The 14,868-nt window shown below is 52.7% G+C and overlaps 7 protein-coding genes across 7 annotated transcripts; 4 read left to right on the top strand and 3 right to left on the bottom strand.

Annotated features, from left to right (window-relative positions):
* The first annotated feature begins 492 nt into the window (after nt 1-492).
* SETTUDRAFT_168791 (uncharacterized protein) lies at nt 493-1,434 on the top strand. The gene has a single exon (XM_008026312.1). The coding sequence runs from the start codon at nt 741-743 to the stop codon at nt 1,302-1,304; it is 564 nt and encodes a 187-aa protein (XP_008024503.1). The 5' UTR covers nt 493-740; the 3' UTR covers nt 1,305-1,434.
* Nucleotides 1,435-1,664: 230 nt separating this feature from the next.
* Nucleotides 1,665-2,463, bottom strand: SETTUDRAFT_130426 (uncharacterized protein). Its single transcript, XM_008026311.1, has 3 exons — nt 2,227-2,463; nt 1,985-2,162; nt 1,665-1,918 (listed from the first exon to the last, which is right to left on the bottom strand). The coding sequence occupies exons 1-3, from the start codon at nt 2,437-2,439 to the stop codon at nt 1,728-1,730; spliced, it is 582 nt and encodes a 193-aa protein (XP_008024502.1). The 5' UTR covers nt 2,440-2,463; the 3' UTR covers nt 1,665-1,727.
* Nucleotides 2,464-3,829: 1,366 nt separating this feature from the next.
* On the bottom strand, nt 3,830-4,582 carry SETTUDRAFT_168789 (uncharacterized protein). Its single transcript, XM_008026310.1, has 2 exons — nt 4,205-4,582; nt 3,830-4,150 (listed from the first exon to the last, which is right to left on the bottom strand). Exons 1-2 carry the CDS (start codon nt 4,563-4,565, stop codon nt 3,933-3,935), a joined length of 579 nt encoding a protein of 192 aa, XP_008024501.1. The 5' UTR covers nt 4,566-4,582; the 3' UTR covers nt 3,830-3,932.
* Nucleotides 4,583-6,168: 1,586 nt separating this feature from the next.
* SETTUDRAFT_130420 (uncharacterized protein) lies at nt 6,169-7,070 on the top strand (the record flags this gene model as incomplete). Its single annotated transcript, XM_008026309.1, has 2 exons — nt 6,169-6,756; nt 6,832-7,070. 2 exons carry the CDS (start codon nt 6,169-6,171, stop codon nt 7,018-7,020), a joined length of 777 nt encoding a protein of 258 aa, XP_008024500.1. The 3' UTR covers nt 7,021-7,070.
* A 67-nt stretch (nt 7,071-7,137) lies between these two features.
* SETTUDRAFT_176976 (uncharacterized protein) lies at nt 7,138-8,306 on the bottom strand (the record flags this gene model as incomplete). Its single annotated transcript, XM_008026308.1, has 1 exon — nt 7,138-8,306. One exon carries the CDS (start codon nt 8,304-8,306, stop codon nt 7,239-7,241), a length of 1,068 nt encoding a protein of 355 aa, XP_008024499.1. The 3' UTR covers nt 7,138-7,238.
* A 468-nt stretch (nt 8,307-8,774) lies between these two features.
* Nucleotides 8,775-10,262, top strand: SETTUDRAFT_150154 (uncharacterized protein; the record flags this gene model as incomplete). Its single annotated transcript, XM_008026307.1, has 4 exons — nt 8,775-9,080; nt 9,153-9,608; nt 9,663-9,977; nt 10,037-10,262. 4 exons carry the CDS (start codon nt 8,775-8,777, stop codon nt 10,097-10,099), a joined length of 1,140 nt encoding a protein of 379 aa, XP_008024498.1. The 3' UTR covers nt 10,100-10,262.
* Nucleotides 10,263-11,905: 1,643 nt separating this feature from the next.
* SETTUDRAFT_168787 (uncharacterized protein) lies at nt 11,906-12,911 on the top strand. Its single transcript, XM_008026306.1, has one exon. The coding sequence runs from the start codon at nt 12,030-12,032 to the stop codon at nt 12,495-12,497; it is 468 nt and encodes a 155-aa protein (XP_008024497.1). The 5' UTR covers nt 11,906-12,029; the 3' UTR covers nt 12,498-12,911.
* Nucleotides 12,912-14,868: the final 1,957 nt, after the last annotated feature.

Raw genomic sequence — 14,868 nt, 5'->3', positions numbered from 1 at the left:
AAGCTCAGCGGTGTCCTCAGGCTAGGCCCTGAGAGGGTCGGCCCTTCCCCAGCAGACGCGCACCGGCTCCAACACATACTGCTAAGTGGCTGTGTCAACTAAGGTGGCTGTGCCAACACATCGCGACGTGGTATCCTACAACCATCAAAACAGTCGCGCTGAAGCCCGCTAACTCTCTCGCGGTTGCCAAGCATAGCTGTGTCTAAGTACGCCCAAGCGCAGAGTTAGGCGTCCCTTGTCAATGCGACCACCGCTAAACTGCCCTGCCATACCGATACCGCAGTCTGGCCATCCTCTTTGAAAAGGGGACCTGTCCTCTTCTTCTGACACTCATTTCCTATTGCTAGTATCATCATCTACACAATACTTTTTGCCCTCAGCGCGCACCCACAGCCACAGCCACAGCCGCAATGCCCGTATCCAATGGCGGCCGCACCGTCCTCCTTCTCGCACCACCTCTTTTCCTACTCTTCCCCATCGCCGCCATAATCAACGTTCTCGACCGCGTGTCCAGAAACAAGTTCTACAACCGGGTTGACAGCAATCCTCTCGACGCAAACTTCCAAATCGATCTGCACCCCCCTGACAACAGCGCCGCAATTGAAGTCACGATTCTCACCAAAATCGGGCCTGGGGTTGCAATTTCGGTGGCATGCTTGGTGGCGTATGTGGTGGCTGGGCTGAGTCTATCGGGCATATGGCAGTTGAAAAAAGTCCAAGGCACCGCACGGCATGAGCGGATGTGGGTTTGGGTCGTGCTGGTGCTGAATGTCATGATGGCGGCCGGCAGCGTGGCAGTCTTTGGCTATGCAACGTCTGTTCAGGCGGGCGACGCAACCTGGAAGACGTACAAGGATGCAAGCGCTCCAAACCAAGAGCATACGAGGGAGACGTGGGCATGCGAGATCAACAAGTTCTTTCCACGCGAGGGTTGGGCTGGATCTGTGTGTGGTACTACGCAGGCAATGCGTTATCTCCTGTTGGCCATGGCTCTCGCTGCCATTTGCGTACTTGGAAGTCTCTGGGTGATTGTCAGGTCCAGGGGTGGCATCAAGTGGGTGTCTGGTGGCAAGGGCAGGTACGCTGGGTTCCGTGGCATGTATGAGATGCAATCGCAAGGACCGCAGGCGCCGTATGGTGGGCCGCCAGCAGGACAATGGAACCAGCAGCCTGTACAGCAATGGCCTATGCAACCGGCGCAGCATGGGGGGCCGGGGTATCAACCTGTTCCACAATGGCCGCAACAGGTTGTTCAGATGCCAAAGTCAGATGCTCATGCTGAGCAGCGGCCAGTATTCCAGTGATGTGCGTTTGATTGAATTTCAGCCCGTGGTTTGGCCTTGCGGGTTTTCCTTCTCAGGGCCTCTCATGTCCGTCAGCACTCACAACTAGTGCCATATTAATCTAGATACTACTAGGCGAATTCGCTAACATCTCAATTTACTTACATAGAGATGTCTCCTATAACTGCAAACGCACCAACACTTCGAAGCTAATGTCCACTGGGGTGAACAAACCTGCAAGCTTACGTCTCGTCTCGTTGGTTTAATCCAACTCTTACAAACGACTAACAGCCAATACCAATGCATTCCAGTATCCAAACAAGAAAAAGAAAGGACCAAGGGAGCTGACTATTGTACTGCATGTTAAGTATGGACGCATTTCATTTTGCATACTATTCTTTCTTCCTATACGATATAGTTACCATCGCCATTCCTACCACCTCCCTACATCTGCGCATTCATGCCCTCACACCCCGTCTGATTAAACCTAATAATAGCCTCTCTATTTGATCCAAACGCCACAGCCCTATCAATCCACGCCTGAATGCCCTCCTCGGATGGCTGGCGCACACGGCTTAGAATATACAGCGTATTCCATTTCTGCGTCTGCACAATCGCCCAATCAACAGCGTAGTCTGGGTTCTGATATCAGCTTTTTTTTGTCCGAGTTCACCTATCAAGACTTAAATTCTACAACGTACCTTGGACAATGTAGTTGGGGCCGCGACAATCGCCGTCCTGCGAAAGCGTGTTGGGAAACTCGACTTTGAAAGCTCCTGCGAGGCCGTATGCAGGATCCACGGGTGTGGCTGTGCCAGTGATACTAAAGGTTGAAGGACCCGCTGCAGCGCTGTTCAGAACACGGACTGTACCGTTGTCCTGGCTTGATGGTTAGCATTGTCCCCGCTAGGCTACAGGTTGTTGATATGTATGTAAATCTTACATTGAGTTTGTAGTTGGCCGTTACGCAGCGCGCGCCCGCGGTAGGTCCGAATGGCGTGCCGGCAACCTGGTACCACGTCCCGAGGTACTTGTTGAGATTGAACGTGGGATCGGGCACAGGGTAGAAACAGGATCCGTCGTAGTGTGCTGCGACAACATTGGGGCTGGAAGGTGTCGTGTCGTTGGTGGAGGCATCGGCGCGAGGGAAGAGCATGCCTGAGGCAGCGGACGTCAAGGCGAGAATGGTGCTTGCGATGCGCATTTTGGATTTGGATTCGCAGTTGGAATTGTAGAGTGGATGGTGCAAGCGATGTGGGTGTTACGGAGTTGGCTTATACTTATCCAGACCCCTGTCTTCACGGTACCATTTAGCAGGACACATTGCCCCCAGCCACGCTGTTCAAAGTTTAGAAAGTAGGGTGCATACATGCCGTCTGCACAAGGCAAACATCCGAGGTTGCCAAGTGCCCCAGACTTGGCCCCTGGCGTTGATCCATAGGCTCAGATGGCCTCGGTTCCTGAGTACATTACTAAATTCACGAGATACTTGTTGTTAGCGTAGCTACGGGTGGGAACCGATGTTCACGATGCGAGGCTGGGTTGGGCGATGACGACGGCCGGATGGTGACGTGGGTGCCGGCTTGGCGATGGCATGACATGTGTTTTGCCGCATTTTGACCGTACTTTTGTTCCGAGCTCTATACAGAGACTGTTGGAATAAGGAACTAGAGGAATATGGATGAGTAAGTTTCCCGCCAGTTATAATGTATTGATTGGTTGCTGATGTCTTTTTGCGCCATCGCTTTAATCACGGAAAGCGCCTTGAAACAGATATAATTTGGAATACTCTGCCCGTAGGTACTTCAAGAAATGCAGCGTACCTACGTAGTTTTCTACGACCTTTGAACTGACTGTGTATTTACTAATATCAAGGGAGGTTTTACTATAACTAGTTCCAGTGATGCCAAGAGGTATATCTGCGTAGTTTAACATAGCCAAGGCTCACAACAAGGTTTTCTTACAAATACTTACTACTTACCAGATTCCGAATAGCAAAGTTACCTTATTCTGGTATTGCATCATCAACTCATTACTCGATGGAACAAGACCCCAAAAGAGCTATACACATCTCACAGTACAGTATACATATAATTCTCGCCATAAGCCCTATACAATCCATTGCATTCAGGAGAATAAACATAGTCATCTTGCCTTTCCATTGACTACTGTCGGTTGCGTCACTTTGGCAATTATTTTTGAATATCGGGATACTGCCATTCAAGTAGAATCAGGGTCTTTCGCCCATGCCTAAATTACCCTGGCAGCAACGAATCGGATCGAAAAGACCTTGGCCAAGCTATTGTGCGTACTGATGTGGTTATTTAGAATGATGATGCGATTGAGCGAGCCAATGAGCAAACGCGGCGACATATGCGGCGTTTTATATCATATTTGCTACTTTTCGTTTGCTTTTTGAAAGACAGTGGAAAAGGGGGTCAGATTGATTGTCTGATTTTGATAGGTTTGATTGGTCGGATGCTATGCGAGAGCTGAGCATCTGAGGTCGCCTTTGAGGAAATCTGGCGATGGATTTGATATTGTTTGGGAATATGAAGTTGTGAAGATATGATACAGTCGTCTTTAGCTTGGAATGGGTTCATCTTGGAAGAAGAGACGGATGACGGGATAAGCGAATAGCAGAATTCATTAAGAAGCCGTCCTGGCAACAATGCTAACTTTGAACACTGTGCCTGCCAACGTGCTGTCGCCGCCGACTGTGATGCTGCCAACACCAGAGCCGACAGCACTATAGCAGCCGTCGGGCCCCTGCTTCTGAAGAAGGTTGGCAAAGTAGCCGTAGCAGTCATTTACTTGCCAGAAGACGCCGGGTGAATCCTTGGGCTGGGCAGCAGGTGTTACATCAACTGCGATACGTAGTTAGCATAGTCGGAAGTACCGGACTACTCATAGATGCTTACACTTGACGTCCCAGCCGATGATACTGTTTCCATCGTGGTCAAGTACGTTGGCATGTTGTGTGCTGTTCTTGGGTCCATCAAGCTTGAAGTCGATAGTTTGTGTGCATATGATGGGCTCCGCTTGACGAGCGCTGTAAGCGCAGGGGGGCATCATGGCAGCGCATGCATTGTTGATGACAGTCTCGATTTGGGGGCCTCGCATGAAGCTGATATGCTTGCCACATGTTGTATCGCAGGTGGCCTTGGTGCTGGCTGCTGGCTGCCATGTATCCGACTTGCCCGTGTCGGTTGCCTGCCTTTTGGCGAGTGACGTTGCAAGGGCAGCTGCGGCCAAAACGCTGGCAAGTAGGGCGAGCTTCATGGTGACGGCGAATCCGGGTGCGCGCGTTAGGACGAGTGGGAGTGGCTGTGGACGTACGGGAATAAAGAGGTATTTAGGGTCTTGTTGAGCCAATAAAAAGGGCAAGTAAAGGTCAGACCGGCAGTAAGCCGGAGGCGATAGACTGGAGAAAGACGGAGCCCAGAACATAAGCAGCAAAGGTAGCCAGTCATATCACTGCGCGGTGTATGCCAAATCTAGTAGTAAATTTATAGCCGGGGCATGCGCTTGACATAATCTATTGCATGTATATTACCACTACACGTTAGGACGGGGAGACGAGCCGTGCGTCTGGGATGACGAGCAACTGATTGCGCATGTTTTCTTATTCGAGGGGCTGTCGACAAGAATGCTCCAGTGGATAGGCTGAGATATCTCACGCGGCATCGCGGACGGTACAAAAGAGCGCTGAACCCATGGTGGCATGTTCAACGTGACTGCATATCCGGCAACCCGCCAGAGGACCAATGCATGTACGTGAATTGAGATGGCTGGGTTGGGGTAAATGACCCATGCACCCGACGATTCCCAGTCATGTATGCCATCCCTGCCATGGACTTAAAGTTTACCAGCATCAGTCAGCCACATATTTCCAACAGTCGCCGAGACTCTCACACTGACTTTTCATCCAATTCTCGCAAAGGCGTTGGTCTTGTGCAGCATCGCTGTGGTTGTTGAGCACATGGTAAAGGGCCAGTATAGAGACAATGATACTTCTCGGGCTGACGACTCTCGGGATACCGGCAAAATATCCATAATGCCTGTTTTTGGCAATGTCGATGAAACAACAAGGTGGTGGCTCTGGGTTGACCTAGAAGGAGGAGTATCAGCTGCCAAGACGCTAGTCTTGCGCTCATTTTCAGGCGTGTGCGATTGGCCATGCCTCTTCTGCATCTTCGACAATGCAAGACAACAGTCCAATCTATCCCAACGCTTAGTTATTCCTGTTTAACATGTCGTTGATCTGCAAACGCTTGGCCTTGGAGCTGGACATAATTCACGAACGATCCATGCCCGTTGAACTAGGCTTTTGACACCACTACCAAGGTCGTCTAATTTGTGCGCCAGGAGATCAGCAACCGAGATTATACGCGCATATTCTCTCGCTCTGGTTGTATCAAGCAATTATTCCGGTCTGGAAAAATGGGCGCTACACCCTGGATGAATTGGCGGGGCGCTTCTCAGACTCTGGATTCGCCCAAGCCTATTCCCGGCAAGGCTGGTTCGTTGTCCACGCATGGCGTAGAGCCACTTAGCAATTTCAAGTATTGAGAGCGTGAGTCTTACGGTAAGCCAGATGGCGCAACCCTAAGCAGTATACGGCTTACATAGATCTACCATGTGGATCCAACAACGGGGCGTACGTCATTTCCATCGTCGAATGCCAGATGAGAACATTGGTAAGGCGTGCAGCTTGAGTCGTAACAATGGCATACATACTCTTGTCACTGGACAAGAATATCGGTAAGGCGTGCAACTTGAGTCGAAGAGATGGCATGCCTTTATCACCACGCAAGTTTAAATAGGAAGGCCTCGATATGGCCCTATCCGATAATCGCACTTCTACAGCACCATATCCAGGAAAATGGCAACCAAAGCAACACCTGCCATATGGGCCGATGGGCCATTTGCTCTCGTCAAAATTCCTGGCCAACCTGGCGCACAGACATGTGTCAACCCCGGCGTCATGAGCGTATGCATCGAAATGGCAAACGCCCATAACGTGATCCTTCGCGGTCTAAACGCCATCTACCTCCAGGCTCCCTTTTTCAAGGATCCAAAAGATGTCGCAGACTTCATGCTGTACATAAGCGCATGGGCAGATGCCGTTCACCACCACCATTCGGGCGAAGAAACCTCCATCTTCCCCCGGTACGAGGCGCTGGCAAAAGAAGCAGGCCAGCCGTGCAACATGCATGGGAACGTGGAGCAGCACCATGGATTTGAGCCGCAAATGGCAAAGACTGTCGACTGGGCCAAGGGTGTTGCAGCCGGCACACAACAGTACAACGCTCAGGAGCTCAAGAAGCTGATTGACAGCTTTGCGCCTCTCCTGACGCAGCATCTCCATGACGAAATCGACACGCTGATAGGGCTTGAGAAGTGCGATGGCAACAAGGTCCAGAGCATCATGAAGGAAGTTGCCGACGAGCTTGCAAAGTCTGCTGATCCTGTACGTACACGCCTCTTTTTTATCATCCATCAACCCACTCCTGCAATAACGCAGCGCTGATTATAGGATTTCTAGAAACTGGTCATACCGCTGGTCCTGGGGTGCATAGACCGAAACTATCCCGGCAGCGCTGATTTCCCTCCCGTTCCCTTCATCGTGCCGTGGCTGAATGCGTACTGGTTTTCCAGGAAGCACAAGGGATGCTGGAGGTTCAATCCTAGTGATCACTGGGGCAATCCGCGCCCGTTGCAGTTCTTACAGTGATGGTTTGGAGGCTGGAGTTCTCGGGTATCCAAGACTGCATTGCATGCTGGCTATGTAGGTCGCTTATGAGAAGTTTCAATTGTGGGCTTTGTGCTGTGGTATAGTTTTGTTAACATTCTCTGTTCTGGAATTACAGTATTCAGTAATGATCATAGCGGTCTGATTTCAACATGTCTCTTTCAAACAACCACCGTGAGTGACAGGGCAAGATGATCCACTCACAGCATCGCTGACTGTCCTATCTGACCCAACTCCCCTCCCTCAAGTAGCACAAAATCAGCCATTACACCGTAGTGGTCCGTGACCCATTCCAGCTGTCCGGCTTCTCTCATCTTCTGTCTATGCTCTTCCGCCACCTTGACATCAATACCGATTCTCTCGAAACTTGTAGGTTGGATTGAGCCCATGTACAAAATTTTATCCATTCTACTGCAGCCGAATCTATTCCTGAGAGCTTCTGGGACTTGCTGGCCCCACGTATATCCATCCTCACTGTCTTCGCTGCCACCACACATGAGATAGGCATCATTGAGTTTGTTCTCCGTGTGCAGGGTGCGATCAAAAGGCTGTATAGCATTGAGGTCGCCGGCCACTACACCACACGAGACACTGCTTTGATGGAGATACTGGCTGGCCACTGCTATTTGGATAGGACGAACAGGTGGATCTGCAACCAGAGACTCCAGGTGGGTATTACACAGCCGTATGAACCTCGGGTTAGCATTCGCTTTAGCAGATTCTGAGATGCAAATGTCGACAAACAAGCCATCTCTGTCGAATTTACTGTACCACGGTACACGAAACACAGAGTTGATCTGCAGCCGTCGGTCTACAAGCATGGTGGTGCCATAGTAAGGGCTCAGCCAGCTTGTCTCATCGACATCAGTGAGATAGAAACGCTTCTTTATCCACACTGATTCCCGTATCTGCTGCATGTCGGAAGTGCCCATCTCTTGAAGAAAAACGACAATGGCAACGTCAGGTGGTGTCGAAAAGACGAGTTCATCGAGGTAAGTGAGTGCCGCGCTCATCCGCTCCTCGTGAAACGGAGTCAGGACATCAATGTTCCAGGAAATTAGACGGATGTTTCTTCTATTCAGGGCCGGCAGCGAGTGATTTGGCGCATGTGTCTGATTTGTCTGTGCTAGTTGCCAAGTACCCTCTGGAGATGGAGAATAGTAGCCCTGTTGCCTGGGCTCGTAGAATGAATCCTCACGCTTCTGGATTGGGACATTGAGGGCGCTGGTGAGGGCCTCGAGGACTGGAGCCGGCTTAGCAGAAGACATGCTTCGTATGACCGATACGACTGAAATCCAAAGATGATAATTTTAAGTTCGATGTTGGACTGCATCAGTGCTACATGGTGCCGGATGACGCGGGGTCGATCCATACTGTCCGGGATTGATAATGAGGCAACCATCCATATTTCTGTACAGTTTCAACATATTCTCAGAGGAGGCTGTCGACAGGGATGGATTCAAAAAAAAAGCAAAAACAAAACAAGACGACCGATGGCGTCACAGGCCCCTCCACAAGTCGGGGTGCAGGCGGCAGCACGTGATGCGGTGAGGGTACCCCTGCCAACGGTGCCGAAGCGCGTCGTGAACTTTCGCGACTCAGAAGAAGCTCCGCCTGGGGAAGCAGCCACGACAACCGCTCTCCGCCCCGCCAAAGCTACCGTCTACGTATAGCCATCGCCGAAGCAAGCTCGCCGCTGCAAATCCCAGGACGTTTTCCTCCCGCCAGTCCGCGCCATGGGCTCCCGATTACACAATGCTCCCATTGTAATAGACAATGGCAGCGGCACAATCCGTGCCGGGTTCGCAGGCGAGGATGTGCCCAAATGCTTCTTTCCGTCATATGTAGGAAGGCCGAAGCATGTGCGGACAATGGCAGGCGCATTGGAGGGGGACGTCTTCATAGGGCCGCAGGCACAACAGTACAGGGGGCTGTTCAAGATCAACTACCCATTGGAGCACGGCATTGTCACAGACTGGGATGACATGGAGAGAATATGGCAGTATGTCTACACGGAGGGCTTGAGGACCGTCAGCGAAGATGTGAGTGCGGCTAGGGCAGAGGCGGCGATTTGCTACGGTGGAGGGGCATGGAGCTGACGACGACACAACTAGCACCCCGTCCTTCTCACAGAACCTCCGCTGAATCCACGAGAAAACCGCGACACGGCGGCACAGATTCTGTTTGAGACATTCAACGTGCCCGCCCTCTACTCGTCGGTGCAAGCCGTGCTCTCCCTATATGCGTCGGGCAAGACGACGGGCCTCGTGCTGGATTCGGGAGATGGCGTGTCGCACGCGGTTCCGGTGTTCCAAGGGTTTGCGATACCAAACAGCATCCGGCGAATCGACGTGGCAGGCCGAGACGTCACGGAGCACTTCCAGCAGCTGCTCAGGAAAAGCGGCCGTATCTTCCACACGAGCGCCGAGAAGGAGACTGTCAAGAACATCAAGGAGGCGACGGGCTATGTGGCACTGGACCCCGCCAAGGAGGAGAAGGACTGGTCAGGGTCGTCGAGGTCCGAGGGCAAGAGCATCGACTACACGCTGCCGGACGGACAAAAACTCAAGGTGCGTTGTACACACAGCCATGTGGAGTTGAGGATGCTAGCTGACAGGCGTTAGGTTGGTGCGGAGCGCTTCCGAGCCCCCGAAATCCTCTTCAACCCGGAGATTATTGGGCTAGAGTATCCCGGTGTGCACCAGATTGTCGTCGAGGCCATTCACCGAACCGACATGGACCTACGAAAGGCGCTATACGGCAACATTGTGCTGTCGGGTGGGTCTACGCTAACAAAGGGGTTCGGAAACCGTCTGCTCCACGAGGTGCAACGACTGGCGGTGAAGGACATGAGGATTAAGATTCTAGCACCGCCAGAGCGCATCTACACCACGTGGACTGGCGGCAGCATTCTAGCGGGCCTGAGCACGTTCAAGAAGGTAAGTAGGGCGTGGGCTGGGGAAAAGGGGAGAGGCGCTGGGCTGACTCGTGAATACAGATGTGGGTAGAAAAGGACGAGTGGCAGGAAAACCCCGATATTATCCACACCAAGTTTGCATAAGGCACCGCGCCGTGCAGTGCGCCCCTGTGGCAGCCAGGCCTTCTCCGCACGCGCTTGATGTCGTCCCGTTTGTCTCCGCGGTTGGGTTCGAGAAGGGCAGCGCATGGGAGCGTGGTAGCGCAGTTACGTTACAGTTAGTCATGGAAATGGGGATGCGACGGCTGGGGGGGGGGGGGTCAAGCCAACCATCATGGACAAAACCTGGGGGGCTGCATGCTTGGTTGGGACAAGGCGGATCTACGTGTCAGCCGGTAGCCGTGGCTCCTGAACGGGAGAGCTACTGGAGTAGCCTGCTTCCCCCGCATTTCAGTGCGTTTCTGTTACTTAAGCGCCATGGTGAGGTGGAGGGGGGGTTATGTAATCTGTACGAGGGGGGGCTGCAGCGCGAGACGGTTGTGCATGGCTGGCGTTTGTGAGCGCTTTGGAATACCCCAATGGCAATGATTATGGAGCGCAGACCGGGCGCAGCGACGAAAAAACAACGTGCCAGCCTGCAGCGACGAGTGCGCGTCGACTGTGGTCGGGGTGGAGGGGGGGGGCCGTGAGTGTGTGTGCATGTACATTACAGTATGTGTAATGGGAGTGGGCGAGGCGAGGCGAGGCGACGGCGCGACGTCCAAGGGGCGCGTGCGTTGCCAAGCATCGTGAAATCTCGTCGACAATGGTGTGATGGCAATGGCGCTGTCCGTCCCCGCCGGCTCCATTCACGACTCACGACCGCGACTGCAACGACGACGTGGGCGCTGCAGGCTCAGGCACAGGCACAGTACCTGATCACAGGGGGACTGCACCGGTCGTCCCAGGACACGTACACGTATGTATGCGCCGTCACTACTCGCACGCTCGCCGCCGCCCAGACGTCACGATGCTCGACGTCATGCGCACCGCCTCCTCAGGAAAGTAGCACGCTCGGGCTTGACGTGTGCGTGTGGTCAGCAGAGCAGCAAAGATGCCGCCGGGCACGGTATCCCTTTGCGGACGAGGCCGCCCAGGGCCAGACACGAGACGCGGTAGCACCCTGGCGGCACGGCCATGATGGGCATTGTCGTCGACGCAACAGCCGCAGTCGCAGCTGCGACAAGGCCTCACATCATGCTGCCCACGGCCACGGCCATCGTCATCGCCATCAGAGATTGCGCACCACGACACGACTGCCAGGCCGCCTCTCGTCAATGGCAGCCCGGCCAGGCACCACGCCGCGCGCACGCAGGCATTGCATGACGGCGCAGGCAGGGCTAGCACAAAAATCTCTTCCCGCCTCCACATTCTCCGGCGGGAAGCATGGCCTGGCGCTTCGCGGAAGCTGGCACATGGGCCCAGGCTGTGACATTGTTCGCCATGGATCAAATTTTCAGCCCCTCGGCTACCGCCCGCTACGGGCGACGACTGCAAGCTTCGGCTGGCCGTGACCGGACCCAAGCCCCGGCGCTTTCTTTCAATGGCGTAATGGCCTCGATCGTACCGCGTATGGCTCTCGGCTGCACCTGACCTGTCCCCTGGCAATCTCTTACCCCCGAGAAACTCTGCCCGGCCAATCACCGCGTTTTGAGGGGGTAATGGTAAACTATTCAGGGCGCTGCCAAATTTCCTTCTCTCGCCTTGGTAGGGGACGCATGATCTCTGGCTTGCCGTTAACTGCAAAGTCTCGCCGAGGCCTCGTGCGCCTTGGTTCGTTGCGTGGCGCCGAAAATTCTGGTAGCCTGCTCATGGGGGCTTTTTCCTCTGAAAGCACCCTGGTCGTGCCGTGAGGAGTAACAAACGGCATCGTGATCAGTCCAGGTCACTTTGTCATATAAACCCTCTACCCCAGACGCTCTGCTCAGGCACTACCACTACCATCATCAGCCATCAATCCATCTTACCGCACGCACAAAGACATTGCTGCCGACGCTACCCCACGATTTCACTAGCAGTCACCCCTACCTTCAAAATGGTCAACTTCCACATCAGCGAGCCGCACCCATCGGCCTCCAGCTACATGTACTCTGGCCGCGGCGGCGCTGGCAACGCCATGCGCATCAAGCCTACTGAGGTCACTGCCGGTCCTACTGCCTCTGGCCCAGCATCCCGCACCAAGCTGCCTCCTCCACCCTCAAACTCCATCTACGCCACTGGCCGTGGCGGTGCCGGCAACATGAGGAGGTCTGAGCGCGCCATCTTCAGCTTCGACGAGGAGCTGCAACAGCAAGAACGCATTCGCTCTCAGCAAGCCCCCGTCTATCACATTGGCCGTGGCGGCGCCGGAAACCTTGTCGACGAGATGAAGCCCCGAACCTACCGCCAGAGCTCTGCCTCTTCAGCCTCTAGCGCTTCCAGTGTCGAGTGCGACCGGGACGGTGTCCGCAAGAGCATGGAGCACGCGTGGCAGCGTCTGAGCAGGCAATTCTCTCACCAGTAGAGTGCCCTGCCAGTGCCTGCGCATCTCCTTGTCCGCTTCACTTCTCTGTCACTATTCAACACGATTATTACGACCACGATTGAGAGCTGGTCCTGATTCTCTCGTCCAAGCATTTCCCATCAGCACGGCGTTTCCGGGGAGGCATTCATCTGTAAAACCACAACAAAAAGTTTTCTTTACGACACACACATCACATTCACAACCATCGAGGAGCCAGGCGCAAACCTCGGGTCATCAACAAAAGTCTTTTTCTTGATACCCGGAACGCAATCGTCCTGCTCTCACGAGAGAGGGCCTTACCATTTTGTTTCTTATTGCTTAGCGGGTGGTGCAATTCAGGGGGAAATCACATAGTCTAGGTTTATTTGATGGTTTAGCAAATAACAATGAAATTCAATCTTGATTATGATTGACAACACACACACACACACACGCACACATTTGCCATGATACATGCACCAGTGCGACACTAACTCGCTCGTGATGATTCATGTCCCAAAGCAAAATCCGGCGATCTAACCCCACACGTGCTTGGCCCCAACACTGGCAGACGTAACATTGCCGTGCTGGCACAATCTAGATGACACTCTTGCAGAAGCTGCTGGAGACGGACTCCACTTGAAACCATTGTCCGGTGAGACCCGACAAACAAACACTAGGACAAGAAAGAAGTATATTTCCCTTGCCTCTTAGCTTCATGCCATGGTTCCAACGCAAATGCGCGCGCACCCCCCTTGGACTTGGACTAGCTAGCTAATGCAAATCCTCATATCCCATATATATATATATATATATATATGTATATATATGAAAAAGATTTACTAGAAAAGAAACAGAAAAAAAAACGTGACGAGTAAGTGACGTGTAAATATTTCCGGGGCGGGCGAAGGGGGGGGGTGGGTTTTGGTTGGAAATGTAAGGGTGGCCGCTTTTGTGTACACATATATATGTGTGTATGTATGTGTATGTGTATGTATGTGTGTGTGTGTCTCTACAGTAAGTGCGTATACAGATACACCAAGTGTAAAAGATACTCAGCCTGTGCTAAAATTCTCAAGTGGGCAAAGCCAAACACACTCACACACACACACAAAAAAAACACAATGGGTCGCGCAAAGAAGGAGGGAGGGAAAAAAAAGTTTGGTAGCCATCACACTAAATGACACCTTAGTGGCGACGGCGGAAAATCCGGGGGGGGGGGAGGGGGAAGAAGTGGAGTGGATCAGATGGGGAAGCTGCATGCGAAAAAAAAGTGGGATGGCTGTCTTGCGCGCTAGCACTACACTAGAGAAAGAGGCTAAGTGTACAATCCGCCCCACTTTGCGTCAATTTCAGCTTTTGCTCTGACTATTGTTTTTTTTGAAGGGGGATGGGGGGGGCGGGTTTGTCACTACTTACCACTACCACTACCACTACCACTACGTATCCACATTCACCGCCACAGCCCACAGCCACACACAGCCCACGGAGAGCCACAGAGCCACATAGCCACAAGAGTCCGCCGCGCGCCGGCGCCACCGCTACTAGATGCGGTCTGCTAAACCTACTAAAATAACACTGCTCACTTGTGCTTGTTCTCAGGTCACAAGCCACAGGGCCATGAGGTTTAAGTTTCAAAAGGCCGCTATCTGGGTTCCAGTCTTGGGATGCACTACTTACAGTAGCGCTAAGTATGGATGCATGCATGCATCCATCTACACGCTATACACGCCGAAACTCACATCTACACAAGTGCATGTGCACGAACGCGCGTGCAATGGGGGCAAGAAGAAAAATAAAACCCTCTCCTCTTGTGAGTGCGTGAGGGAATTAAACGGCACCGACGTAGAAAGCTGCTGCTACTGTTGCTGTTGTTGTTGTTGTTGTTCTACATGTGCTCGTCTAGCTAACGAACTGCATAGCCAAGGTAAGTAAGTAGCACTGGCTACTACTACCACTGGGTGAGAAGTTGAGTTTTATTTTCCCCACAGTACACCGTACTTATGGCAATGGTTGTTTGTCCAACGGCGTGGTGGCATGTTCCTTTTTCCTTGCGCTTTGGCGAAATTCCCAATTCATGGGAAGTTTTCTTTTTCTTTTTCTTTTTGAGTCTGGCTGTGGAGTGATGTGATGTGATGTGATGATGGTGTTGCCACGGAAGCTGTGTCATGTATATACATACATACATACATAGTCTCATGAGCATAATCGTACGAGGTACATAGATGGTACTTCAGGCTATGTCAGACGAGGGCAACAACAAACTCTCTTTCTTTCTTTGTTTCTTTTTTTTCGCATCTGGTTTCCGCGAGTGCGGCTATCGTATGGAATCTGGTGTTGGTACTGGTACTGGTGTGATGTGCTGTAGTCGGGGGGGGGGGGGGGGGGGGGG

This window comes from Exserohilum turcica, assembly GCF_000359705.1.
Source record: "Exserohilum turcica Et28A unplaced genomic scaffold SETTUscaffold_17, whole genome shotgun sequence".
NCBI lineage: Eukaryota > Fungi > Ascomycota > Dothideomycetes > Pleosporales > Pleosporaceae > Exserohilum > Exserohilum turcicum.
Note: the sequence above shows the minus strand (reverse complement) of the source record. Positions and strands in the feature narration are given on the sequence as shown.

What these genes read in the sequence shown, in the direction of transcription:
- SETTUDRAFT_168789 (XM_008026310.1), bottom strand. Translation starts at nt 4,565, where the DNA reads ATGAAGCTCGCCCTACTTGCCAGCGTTTTGGCCGCAGCTGCCCTTGCA. An exon ending in CATCGGCTGGGACGTCAAGT is followed by an intron (nt 4,151 to 4,204) that starts GTAAGCATCTAT and finishes TACGTATCGCAG; the next exon opens with TTGATGTAACACCTGCTGCC.
- SETTUDRAFT_168791 (XM_008026312.1), top strand. Translation starts at nt 741, where the DNA reads ATGTGGGTTTGGGTCGTGCTGGTGCTGAATGTCATGATGGCGGCCGGC.
- SETTUDRAFT_168787 (XM_008026306.1), top strand. Translation starts at nt 12,030, where the DNA reads ATGGTCAACTTCCACATCAGCGAGCCGCACCCATCGGCCTCCAGCTAC.
- SETTUDRAFT_130426 (XM_008026311.1), bottom strand. Translation starts at nt 2,439, where the DNA reads ATGCTCTTCCCTCGCGCCGATGCCTCCACCAACGACACGACACCTTCC. An exon ending in CGGCCAACTACAAACTCAAT is followed by an intron (nt 2,163 to 2,226) that starts GTAAGATTTACA and finishes CCATCAAGCCAG; the next exon opens with GACAACGGTACAGTCCGTGT. An exon ending in CCCCAACTACATTGTCCAAG is followed by an intron (nt 1,919 to 1,984) that starts GTACGTTGTAGA and finishes ATCAGAACCCAG; the next exon opens with ACTACGCTGTTGATTGGGCG.